The sequence below is a fragment of the Orussus abietinus genome, unplaced genomic scaffold (genome assembly GCF_000612105.2).
Source record: "Orussus abietinus isolate OABI.00-Male unplaced genomic scaffold, Oabi_2.0 scaffold211, whole genome shotgun sequence".
NCBI lineage: Eukaryota > Metazoa > Arthropoda > Insecta > Hymenoptera > Orussidae > Orussus > Orussus abietinus.
Genome location: NW_019394366.1, coordinates 14,281 through 27,156, shown reverse-complemented (window position 1 = coordinate 27,156; position 12,876 = coordinate 14,281). Strand labels below are relative to the sequence as shown.

Below are 12,876 nucleotides of genomic sequence, written 5' to 3'. Positions count from 1 at the left end.
TTCGCGGTTTTTTACAGGATCCAAGGTCTGACGGTCACCGACCCAAGGGAGGTGGGAAAGCAAACCTATTATTAAGTGATTTTAGTCGAGTCTTTTAGTGATCCACGGGAACTCTCCCAATGTCCTGTGAGAAAAATCATGTATTTATTTTCTGAGTTCCCGGGCGTGCTTTCGAGCACTCGCAGGAATGTTCGATATGAATATTTGGCGAGGTGTTCGAGAGCTCGCTGAATTTTTGTAACACGTAGCGAGGCTCCGGTCGTCAGGTCGGAATATATATATATTCTGTTTGATACGTATATATACACACGCACATATATATATATGTGTGTATCAAAACGTCAAAATATTTATAAAGGTCTTCTTCAACTTGGGTGCATTGAATATATATATAGAATGACTCTTTCACATCACCTTAATTGGGATTAAAATGCGAGAGGTTTTTATACGAAGTATGGGGAATCTGAGGTACTCTTTTTAGCGGGAATTATGTGGAATACGAGTCGAGTGTCTAATAAAATATAGGCTTCTATTAATTTATTATAGACCCTGGGTGAGGTGTGTGGTTTTTGGTGCGCATTTAAAGAGGCCCCGGTGGAGAGGGGACGCCGGATAGGACGTCGGACGTGCGGAGAAAAATCGTACGAATGACGTCGCCGGGAAGTATATACCTCCCCGAAGTTTTATGTCGCGAGGATAAATGGACGGGTGACATAATTTCATATGTGCGGCGCGCCATGTGGAACGTCACCTTGAGGTACGCGCCGCGCACCCGCGATAATTCCTCGTTTTATTGCGGCCAAATTCCTCCGGCTTCTTGCGCCCTGGAGGAGTTATTCCCACGCCAAGGATATGCTGGACCACCGTGGGATGAAATTCGGGCATCCGTGGACCCCCTGAAATGGACGTCTCTCTATTCCGCGACGTTGACGGGCTCTTCGAGGTCCAGCGACGACGCCAGTCCTCGGCGGATGTCGCGAAAGTCCTCGACGTCGGTTCGCTGGCCATTCGTTTGCAAGGTGTGCGAGACTAGGCTGAAAGAGGCGACCCCCAGGTGTGTGTTGTGCGACACACGCAGAGTCGTCGTCTCCGTAACTTCCCTGGCGACGAGGCCGGACCTTTCCTGGGAAACGAAAGCAAACGAGCTTGCTGAAATTTATTTCCGAATGCAATTTTATGGGACTAAATTGTTTAATTGACTATATTTGGCTGATTTTAAAAAACAGTTTCTTCGAGGGAATCACATTTTATGAAAGAGTTATTGTATATGTAAAATAACAATATATATGCGACGAGGCCGGACCTTTCCTGGGAAACGAAAGCAAACGAGCTTGCTGAAATTTATTTCCGAATGCAATTTCATGGGACTAAATCGTTTAATTGACTATATTTGGCTGATTTTAAAAAACAGTTTCTTCGAGGGAATCACATTTTATGAAAGAGTTATTATATATGTAAAATAACAATATATATGCGACGAGGCTGGACCTTTCCTGCGAAATGAAAGCAAACGAGCTTGCTGAAATTTATTTACAAAAGCTACCGTTTCAACGACATATTCTACGAAATTTTGGGAATATGAAATGAAGGCAAAAGAAAATCAGAAAGAAGGAGAGAATATCGTAGCCAAGAACAGGAACGGTTGAAGCATTCGAGCCGTCCACGTCCGTTGCTGACGTTTCACAGCCATATATCTCTAATATCGCTACCGTTCCAACGACGTATTATCTACGTAAATTTTGCGGCCAAGTCGAATTAATTAAATTTGTTTAATTAAATTTGCTCTACTTCTCCGTTTTAGTTCCTCACCTCGACGCGTTTCTCGAGGAGTTCCGCGCTCTTCGAGAGCATGTTCTCCTTCGGGGCAGCTTCGGCGCCTCCGCTCGAGGGCCTCGACACGTGGAGGATCTTCACGGTCTCCCCCGGTCCGAAAGACGGTTTTGCAGACTCCTCTTGGTCCTTCCACCTGAAATACACGGCTCACGTCAGAAGCTCGATAAACAGTGAGATTAAAAATAGGGAGCACCGACTCTTCCTCGCCGGTGCTCATGGAAAAGCTGTCGACGGACGAGCACGCTGTTTCCTGGGGTCGAGGGACTTAAAAACAAACCGAGGGAACATTAGGCACCGTCTAGAAAAATACTCCAAGAGATAGTCCGACATTCGCCACTCCTCGCTCCGAAAATATTTATTTATTGTTCCTCCGTGAATTTTTCGTATTCCGAAACCGCGCCGAAAACTCGCGGTGCATACGAGATTTATGCGGCACGTGGAAATATTTCAATGCCGATTGTTTATGGAGGACGTAAGAGAATCCTTACCGAGGAGTCCTTCCCCCGGGAGTTTGACAAAACGACGTCTTTCTTCGAGAGCCTAATTGCCATTGATTTCATGTAAGTAACGATAATAATTCGGTAGAAAATTCCTAACGACCCTAGTTCTGCTTGTGATTTTCTTCGTACCAAATGATCCATACCTGATTTAAAAAGAATCTTGTAGTTTTATCCTTGCCACTAGGTTGGAATAATTTTAACGTGTTATGTGGCAAAACAAAGCTCCTAATGATTTCCGGTTAATTTCCACGTACTACATTTGCAGCATTAAGGAGACATGAAAGTGGCGTCAAAAAGGTCTCGTTTATGAAACTTTTCTCCTTACCGGGTGTACCGAATCGCTTGAAACTTGACAACCTGATTATTAAGGCTGTAAGGAAGGTCCTGACCCCCCATTAAATTTCAATATTTTTTAAATTTGCTTATAGATATTTTCCAAATATTGTATGAAAAGTGAAACTTCAAAAGCGAGTTTCTGGACCATCCTTTAGGCACCATGTCCACGTTGTAAAATTTGAAACGAATTCTGTACACCCAGTTCGTAGAAAGGGGTCATGAACAATTGACTTTTCAGTCACTTTCACATCCCCTTAAAACGCACGATTTTGGGGATAAATAATCCTTTAATATTTACCAAAGAGCCTCTTCGCACTCAGAGGTTGTAAAGAAGGATCCGCTTCCTATCGTGTCCAGCGTAGTGTCCAAAGGTGCGTCAAACACCGTATCAATTGGCATATCAGTTGGCGTATTGATCCTCGTATCGGACGAGCATTCCGGAGCAGTTGCATAGCCATCCGTGGTCGACTCTCCGTCGTCGCATCCCTACGAAATTGAAGGAGACCTTCAATTAGTAGGTACGTCACGCGTGTCCTAGAATCCGAGATACACCGTTAAAAATATTCATAAAATCCATACATTTTTAGTACATAACGTGACGTAATAAAATGATTCAGTGCAATGATGCATTCAATGCCTTGAATATAAACACATGTAATTCAAATTTGTAAATAAATGTATAGCTTCGTAATATCGTTCTGTAGACTTGTGAAATAGTCTAGGAAAGCTGACACACATATGAAATATATAACATGGGTTTATTTAATAATTCAAGTCATCGATTTCATTTGTAAAGATGTTAGAGAATTAATATAAAATGACTGAATAAATTTTCCAACAAAGAGACCGCACAATTGCAATGTCTTTCTTGATGGTCAGGTAAGCCATTGAAAATATGCTCCGTGTAAAAGAAAAGCATTTAAATTATTTGATAATACAAATCATAAATTTCATTGATAAACATGTTACGAAAATTAGTATAAAGTGCTTGAATAAATCGTTCAACAAAAGCACCGCAAAATTACGATGTCTTTCTTGACAGTGCATGTAAGCCATTGAAAATATGCTCCATGTAAAAGAGAAGCATTTAAGTTATTTAATAATATAAGTTATCAATTTCATTAGTAAACATGTTACGAAATTAAATGAATAAATCATCCAACGAAAATCCCACAAAATAACAATGTCTTTCTCAACAACGCAGGTAAGCCACTGAAAATATGCTCCATTTAAAAGAAAAGAATTCCAATTACGTAACATTGGAGAGATCCAGGTATGTAATAAGAGAAGATGCATCAATTGATAACGAAAAAAATTAAAAATGTAACATAAAGAGTCCTTATCGCGATCCTGAGATTAAGGCGATTACCGAGTCAATTACGCGTGCGTATTTTTCATTACCTTACTGTGGAGGCTATATCCATTCGGAGTAGCACTGGAGTCGGAGTTCTCCCTGTATCGTCGACGACGGCGAGAGATTTTCCCAGGTCGAGATTCCTGATCCTGGGAGTCGAGTCCGGAGAAGACTTCCTCGGAGGGCCTCGTCCTGGCCCCGGCTAGTCGAAGGGTAGCGTCGAGTTTTTCCGCCAACCTGGTAACTTCCGCCAGCTGGGCGGAAATCGACTCCACCGCCGACAAGTTCCCGTCCAAAGGAGTCGCCACGTCGCGGCTGGACATCCTGAAGGAAACGGCCCTAATGTCACCTGGACGCTCTTCAGCCCTTGACGAGTCGAGAGAGGGATTCCACGGACTCGTGGTAAAATTTTCACCGACTACCTTCCCGAGTCGCTTTGACGGGGGAAAGTAGGCCGGGGTCGCTTAGCTATGAATAGATAATGTCGACCGACCTTAATCTCGCGACTCGGACTTGACTCGGACGCCGGATGCCGGATGCAGCTCGGCGAGATACTCACTCCTTCCGATATATCGGCTCCTTCAGTCTGCTGCGAAGGAGTCTGCCCAATCGAACCGTTCTGCCGACCTCCAGCAACAATTTCTCTCGATCGACCAGGACGTCCCTCGAGGACGCTCCAGGGGCGCCGGAAGTGGTTCCGGCCTCGTTCTCCAAAATGGCGGCCGGACGCTGGGGCTCCGCCACGGCGTCGATGAGCTCTCGCAGACGCTCACAGTGCTGAAAAAAAAAAAACGGAGACTTAGGACGATGCAGACTATCTGACGTTGAATTACGTCTTTGTTCTCGTTTCGATCGAGGGTACCAACCGAGGGGGTATTCCCTCAGGAAATCGTGGATTTTAATACTCGAAAGGAGAGCCTATTTGGAAATCAGTGAAAACGATTTTCTACTTTCAGAGCCGATTGCCCTTGTTTTCACATGATAAATAGCAATGCGATTCGGTAACGAATGACGTTCGGCCTTGAAACTGTGAGAGAATTCGGTGATTTCCAACAATTTCTAGGGACTTCTGCTTGCGATTTCCAGCTGATCTCCACGTGATTTCAAGCGTTAAAATCGATGATTTCCAACGATTTACAGGGATTTCTGTTTGTGATTTCCAACTGATTTCCGTGTGAATACATGATTTCCTAAGGACATACCCCCACGGTTCGAAATTATGGGGAAATCAGCTGGAAATCGCAAACAGAAATCTCTGGAAAAGAAAAGTTTCATGAATGAGAACTCTGATGCTAGTTTCGCATCATCTTAAATTGCGGATTCGCTCAAGAGATCGAACCCTTGATTTTTTTTTACCGAAAATTTACATCAACTACGGATCTATGGAGTGAGTTTCAGGATCTCCCTTATTCCCTTCATATTTATATTTCAAAGTTTGAATAAATTTGGTGCACCCATTTTGGGGAAACGTTTCATGAACGAGAATTCTGACGCCACTTTCGCATCACCTTAAATTGCGGTTTCGCTCAAGAGATCAAACCCTTGAATTTTTTTTTAAATGACACTTACATCATCTACGGATCTGTGGAACACTGCGGAGACTCTCAGTCTGGTGAGATGTTCCTGACTGACTAATCGAAGTTCCCTCCAGACGCGCCACAATTTTGAGGAAAAACCTTCGTTGGATCCCACCTCCAGTTTGCAGGATATCCGCAGGACGCGAGCTGCCCTCGATAACTGCCGTCCGTAATCGTAGGTACTCTAAAGACGAATATGATAAGAACTTGAAACGGTGATAACATAATTCGAGATAAGCTCCGAATTACCCTCGCCGTCTCGCGAAAAGACTGATGCTCCTCCTTCTGCAATTGGATCTCCTCCACGTTGCAGCCGACCTCGACGTGCTTCCCGACGAGGACCTCGAAGAGGTCGCTCAGCCACTGAACAGCCTATAAATATGACGTATCAATAATTATAACGATTTTAAAAATCAATTCCTTTAACGCGTTCCGCTCCAAGCCTACCCATTATAATTTTATAACATATTAATTCGAAGTTTTATTCAGACATGGTGTACTAATTTTATATACACATTTTCAAATAAAATGTATAACATATATTGTAAATTTAGTACATATGTGTAAGAAATTTATGATATATGTTGCAAATTTTCCATCACTTTGTCTATCCGGGTATGTGATCCAAATTCCAAGCGCGATGGAACACTCTTGACTCGTTTGCAGGTATTGCGATAATTATAATTATATATAGGAATTGATATTTGGAAGGACTTCATGATTTTGGTTGCATTACCGAGGTACATAATCGTGAAGGGAGATTCCAGCGTGGGTCGGATGATCCATGTAAAAGGAATATTAAAATTAGGAAATCTCAGTACTGAAGAATTCACCTGTTCAGCCTCGACCTCGTAAGTGTGGATCAGAGCGACCCTCTTCAGGGTGAGCTTTTGAAGCTCGACACTGTCATTGAAGATATTTTTTCTCGCATTCGTAGCGTCCAGGATGTCGCGGATGTTTGCGATGTCTTCCCCGTAATCGACGTTCACATCTCGACCAAGTGCATCTTTGACAGGCATCGACAAAATGTCGGATAGCTTCTCTCCCTCTTTCACCAGCTTGCGTTCGATGCCCTCTGAATAAAAGAAAAGGATGAGCGAATAAATAAATACGAAGTCCATCGGATTAATAACATGGTGTAATTAATTTCATTGCGAGGCCTTCGGTACACGGCGTGAAATGTTCTATACTTGTCATCAACACTTGATCTCATAACTCTAGTAGGTCGAATATGAATAGCAATTTTTATCACCGTTGTTACTTCTGAAAGTTTCATCGAATTAAGTTTTGTTTCAAATGAAGGAGATAATGACAGCTAATTATTTCCAGAAATGTTCGTAGTGCCTTTTGAAGGTAAAGTGACATCGGGCTATGAACTTGTCTTTTCTCTTTTTTACACCAAGGGTGTTCTTTTCCTGGGATTACAGAGTCCGTACCCAACGTGGATTGGCTCTTCTCCAGGTTCAAGAGTTTCTCAGCGGCCTGAGAGAAGTCTTGCAACCGGTTGCCCATCACCAGCTTGTCGAAGACCTCGCTGGTTCTGTCGAAATACTGGAAATTGGAGACGGGGATCGATTAGTCAATCGACGGGTGAAGAAATCGTTACCTCTCATCGAGATCTAACAGTCACCTCCGAGACCAGTCTGAAGAATCTCTGACAGGTTATCAGGACGTTCCTGCGTCTCTCCAGCCTGCAGGCGAAGCTTCTGCAGACGAAGTCCATGAAGTCCCTCTGAGACTTCAGGTCCATCGAGGACTCCTCGTCAGGGATGCTGTCTATCCTGTGCAAGAGCTCGGCGTACCTCCCATACGTCTCCTGAAAGTCGAATTTGATTAGAATCCAAGATCCAAAAAAAAAATCAAGGCTATCTACTAGGGAAATCATGTATTTTAACCCTCGAAATCATGTGAAAATCAGCTGGAAATCGCAACCCAGATAGACAAAATTAAACAAAATTTGCATGAAATTCGCCTCATAAGAGATCATGATATGAGTCATGAGGGTGTTGCTTACGAGTCCTCACATCTGCAGTACACAATGACGAAACAAAAGTACTTAAATATGAAACAAAATTAAGTACATGTAATGTCTCTAATGTAATACGCATATGTACAGCTCAATATATCTCACGCATTGCTGATAAGCAATTGCAGACATCTCATGCGGCAAATGATCTGCAAATTGTTTGTGAATTCATTTTCCTCGTCATATGATGATCATGAATTTCTATCTGGGAAGCAGAAATCCCTGGAGATCGTTGGAAATCATCGAAACACTGTCGCAATTTTATGGCCGAACGTCCCTTGTTGTCGAATCGCATTGTTGTCTATCATATGAAATCGAAAGCAATCGGCTCTCGGGGAAGGAAATGGTTTTCACTGATTTCCGTCTAAGTAGCCTCTCGAAGAGGATTCTGGTTATCGCTCTCGACCCTGAAGTGGCACTTCGGCCCCTTTCCCTCACTCACGCGACATTCCAGCTCCAGCTCTTCGTGTTCCCTCCGAAGTTCTTCGGAGGACGCAACGTCGAAGCCGACCTGGTACCTCGAGTTCAGCATGCAGTCGGCTGGTCCCAGGATCCAGTTGGTCACCCTGGCTACTCCTTCCTCCAGGTCGCTCATCTTTTTGGCCGCATCTAGACTAACCTCTAGGGCCTTCCAGGCCCTCTTGACCTCCACCTGCTTCGCCTCGATGCTCTCCAAAAGCTGGCCCACCCTCCTGGCAGTATCCAGGACGTCTCGTGCGGTCGCACCTTGCACGTTCTCCAGCAGATTCCTCCCTGAAGAAGGTCTCCAATCAGTCAGAAATCATCTTACTCCCTGGGAAACAGAATTTCATCGGACCAAAGAAATGTTTCTTTGACCGGTACCGAAGAAATATTCCGTTAATTAAAAAAAATAATTACTTGACTTGAATAAACTCGAATAAATTGGATGCAACGTCTCTTCGGAGTCTTGACGATTTATTTGAGTTTATTGGTGGCAAATAATAATTCATTGTATTAACAAAATATTTCATTGGTACCATTAAATGAAACATTTCTTTCGTTCAATGAAGTCATTTTCTCCGAGCAGAAATAATCCGCTAATTCAAGAAAATAATTACTCGACTCAAATAAACTCGAATAAATTGGATGCAACGCCTCTTCTGAGTCTTGACGATTGATTTGAGTTTATTTCAGTGAAATAATTATTAATTGAATTAATAAAATATATCTTCGGTCCAATGAATTTATGTCCTCAGGGCAAATGATCGGGAAATGAATCGACACTTAGAGACTGACCCGTGAAGAGGATTCCGCGTGCTGCCGAGGTCAGCTCCTCTTCGGAGGTGGTGGATCCTCCAAGGTCGACCCGGGCTTCGCTTCTGGGCGACCTCGACCTCCTGTCCAGTCTCTCGGCGAGGTCGGTCATCTCCGCCAGGAACTTGGTGGCCCTCCTCGTGAACTCCTCGACGCGCTTCGCAGGAATCCGGAAATACAGATCGGGGTCAAAGAATCCCGGAAGTGGGTCGGCGTTTTTCGTCCTCGAGGCCGGGGTTTAACGCTCGCGACCCGCTCGCCTCGATCTGCGCTAACGGAGCGGCAAATCGCCTTCACCTCGGACACCTTTCCCTTCGAATGGGCTACCGACTTCGTGGCCACGAGTCGACGACACGGGACCAAGAGCTACCAAGGAGAGAGAAGGAGAGAGAGGAAAGGAGAAAGGAGTGGGGAGTCGAGAGAGTAGAAAGACAAGTACCAAACGATCCTGGATCCAAGTCGCGTGGTCGTAGTTCAGAGACCCTCCGAGACTCTTCGGCAACTCCGAGTCCTCGACGTGGTTGATCAGCTTCGACAGGGGCAGGTGGATCGTCTACGGATGAAGGGACTCGTTTTAAAGATTTTCTATGTCCATGGCCCAAGCCGAGAATCAAGAAACTTGGGACAGTATCGCGCCAAATACACATATAAGCGCTTAACCCTTTAATAAGGAAACTCCACTATAGTAGCTTGCGCCTGACCGACGTTCTTTTACGAAGTCTCGCTATAGTGGCCCCATTCACTCCCATGTATTCAAAGCGAGAAATGAATATCGTGTATATATTAATTATTAACATTTCGAGCTATCCGTACAGGTGGTACACCTCCACGTTCAACTCCATCGTCGTGGGAACCGAGTTCTTACCTCGAATTCTTCGTCCTTGGGCTTAGCGCAGCTGTCCACGCGCTTCTCCCAAAATCCCTCGGGTCGGACCACCAGCACCAAAAGCCCGAAGCGATTTCCCTCGCCCTGGACCGAGCGAATCGCCCGAATCGCTCGAATCGCTCTCCTCGAGCACGCCCTCGCCGTTCTCCAGGCGCTCCTCCTCGCGTCCACCAGCACCACCAGTCCATCTCGCAAGGTGTCTTCGCTAGGACCGAGATAAAAAATTAATCAGACCGATCCTGAAGGCCATCGAACATCTATACCACGTCCACCACCACCACCAGTCCATCCCGCAAGGTGTCTTCGCTAGGATCGAGATATAAAAAATCAGACCAACCCTAAAAATCGATTCGAATATCTATTCCACGCCCACCACCAGTTCGCGATCTGATTCTGATATCTGTTCAGGATTTCCACCTGACTTCCAATCCGACTTCTAGCACGCCCGAATCGGCTCAACCTTAATCCTTTAATTTCGAAACTCCACTATAGTGGCTTCTGCACGACCGACGTTTTTTATACAAAGCACAACTATAGTGGTCCCTTTCATTCCCATGTGTTCAAAGCGACAAATGAATATCGTATTCATATAAAACAGCACTCCGCGGTCGAATTATCCATACAGATGGTACACCTCCACGTTCAACTCCGCCGTGGTTAAAAAGTTAACCAGGGTTCGCATTGGTGCCTCGGGACCGCTTCCTCGACCCACCGGAAGCATCCGTTGCGCCGACTTCCGGGGACCGTTTTCACCATCGAATCCCGGCTGTACCTGAATATCCCGAGGAAGTATCTCAGCAGGGCCTCTATCCTGGCCCCGGTGTCGGGATGGACCGCACTAGGAGGGACGTTCACCAGGATGAGAGGTCTCCCGGTCCTGTCGCGTCCTCCGGGGAGGCAGGCGAGCTCCGACTCGAGGGCTCGCAGGACCTCCGGGGCCTCGGCCTCCTCGTTGGTCCCGGAGGTGCTGGAGGTCGTCGCGGTGCCGGAGACCGTGGTCGAGGTCAGAGTCGACCCCGATGTCGCGGTCGAGTCGGACATCGCTCCGGACTCGCGGGGTCCCGCGGTCTCCCGCGGTCTCTCGCGGACTCCCGCGTGGTCCAGAGATGCTGCGAGCCCAAGGCCACCTCCGAGTGCAACGGTATCTCGGGACCGGCACCGCTCCCTTCCGGATGGTCCCCGCCTCGCTCTTCGTCTCCTCGGGTCCCGTTACTCGAGAATCGGTCCCGCGCGCACTTCGATCGGGAATGCTCGGGTCGGTTCCCTAGGTATCGGCGAGCGGCGCTCCGAAATCCTAATTCCTTGCCAAAGGCCGTGGGCGAGGTGGATTCCTCGAGGTAGGAGCTACCAGGGTCGCTGACCGCGGCTGACCATGCCGGGTATTTTCATGCACCTGATCTATGAACGCTCTCCTCCCGGCTCCATGTTCGTTCTCCATGTTCTCCACGTTCTCCGCGCTTTGGTCTCAACGCTTGCCAAGTCCTTCTTGTTCCACGCGTTTTCCTTGTTTTCGAGGATCATCCACCACATTTTCCAAGTCTTATACGTTTTTTAGGTTCTCCGCGTTCTCCAATTTCTCCATGTTCTCCACGTTCTCCATGTTCTCCACGTTCCCCACGTTCTCCACGTTCTCCACGTTCTCCATGATCTCCACGTTCTCCATGTACCCCATGTACCCCACGTTCTCCATGTTCTCCATGTTCTCCATGTTCTCCATGTTCTCCATGTTCTCTATGGTCTCCATGTTCTCTATATTCTCCACGCTTTCCATATTCTTCGTACCCGTCACGGCTCGAGATCACTGCAAATGGAGCTTTGCGTCTGGGATCCGATCGCGGGATGAGAATAGCAACCAGCTGGCCTCTCTGTTTAAATCGCTTTGAGTCTTGTTAAAACTCTGAAGTAAATACAGAAAATTTGTGTCCTTACGACCAGTCGCAAATTTTAGACCAGAGCCCCGCAAACGTCAAAAGCGGCGAGCATTACGACGAACGTTGAATTGTAACAACGACGAGGCGCGTCGCTCGTGTGTCCACCACAATAGGTTATACTATACTTCTACGATGGATGTTGTAACGAGGGACATTAAAACGACACTAGTGCGGCCCCAGCTGTTACATGTACGTAGAATTACCCAGCACAGCCATTATGAATATATAAATGAAAGTTTTACCCGATGGTCGTTCGCGCTCACGTTTTGGAGCACATTTTGTAATCCTTTCAACATTGTTTTTTTTTTTTAATGTCTACTTTTTGGCAATCGGGGAATTCGCCTCCGACTCTCATTTATCTCAATCGTTGGCGTTTCGCAATAGTTAACCTGGACATTTTGAACCACTTTTTCGTGACGTTCAATTCCCCAATTTGCATCCCAAACCCAACTACGAAAGCGCTATACACTATTTCGTGACATTGAATTCCCTAACATGCATGCCATACTTTATAGCTGCAAGAGCAGTTTGCACTTTTTCGTGACATTCAATTCCTCAATTCGCCCCCCATACCTACTTGCAAGTTTGCACTTTTTAGAGATGATCAATTTCTTGATTTGCACCTTATACCTAATTGTGAGAGCGATTTGCACATTTTCGTGACGCTGAATTTCCAACTTGCACCCTTACCCCTCCTGCGGTAACAATTGCACATTTTCGTGACATTCAATTCCTCAATTCGCCCCCCATACCTACTTGCAAGTTTGCACTTTTTAGAGATGTTCAATTCCTTGATTTGCACCCCATATTTAAGTGAAATAAAGCCTCGGTTCAACGTGAAAAGTCAGCAAGGGCCTCGAAAAAGCCCCCGAAAAGCCGCCTCTCGCCCGGTTGAGCGCGCCGCGTCACGGCAGCGCGCGGTCCGCGGTTCCGGGAGCGGTCCCGCGACTCGAGGTCCCTCGGGAGCTCCTCGAGGCAGAGTGCCCCGTGGGGCAGTGTTCCTCCGAGGTCCGCGCTATATCGAGAGTCGTCCGGCCGCGCGAGAACCGGCGCGGCCCCGGCCGGCGATTCTCCGAGGCTCGAGCCGGCAGCGCTTCGAGCTCGGGCGAGCTCTCGCCTCGTCGCCGGATCCCGCGGGACCTCTCCTCGCTTCGAGCT

At 46.4% G+C, this 12,876-nt stretch overlaps 1 protein-coding gene across 1 annotated transcript; it reads right to left on the bottom strand.

Annotated features, from left to right (window-relative positions):
* Nucleotides 1-503: 503 nt before the first annotated feature.
* Nucleotides 504-10,828, bottom strand: LOC105702946 (SEC14 domain and spectrin repeat-containing protein 1-B). The gene is made up of 15 exons (XM_012430919.2): nt 10,560-10,828; nt 9,767-9,992; nt 9,341-9,454; nt 8,884-9,058; nt 8,069-8,379; nt 7,231-7,416; nt 7,037-7,151; nt 6,434-6,675; nt 5,850-5,972; nt 5,593-5,784; nt 4,583-4,800; nt 4,071-4,347; nt 2,968-3,155; nt 1,810-1,966; nt 504-1,123 (listed from the first exon to the last, which is right to left on the bottom strand). Exons 1-15 carry the CDS (start codon nt 10,826-10,828, stop codon nt 914-916), a joined length of 3,003 nt encoding a protein of 1,000 aa, XP_012286342.2. The 3' UTR covers nt 504-913.
* Between the last annotated feature and the right edge of the window lie 2,048 nt (nt 10,829-12,876).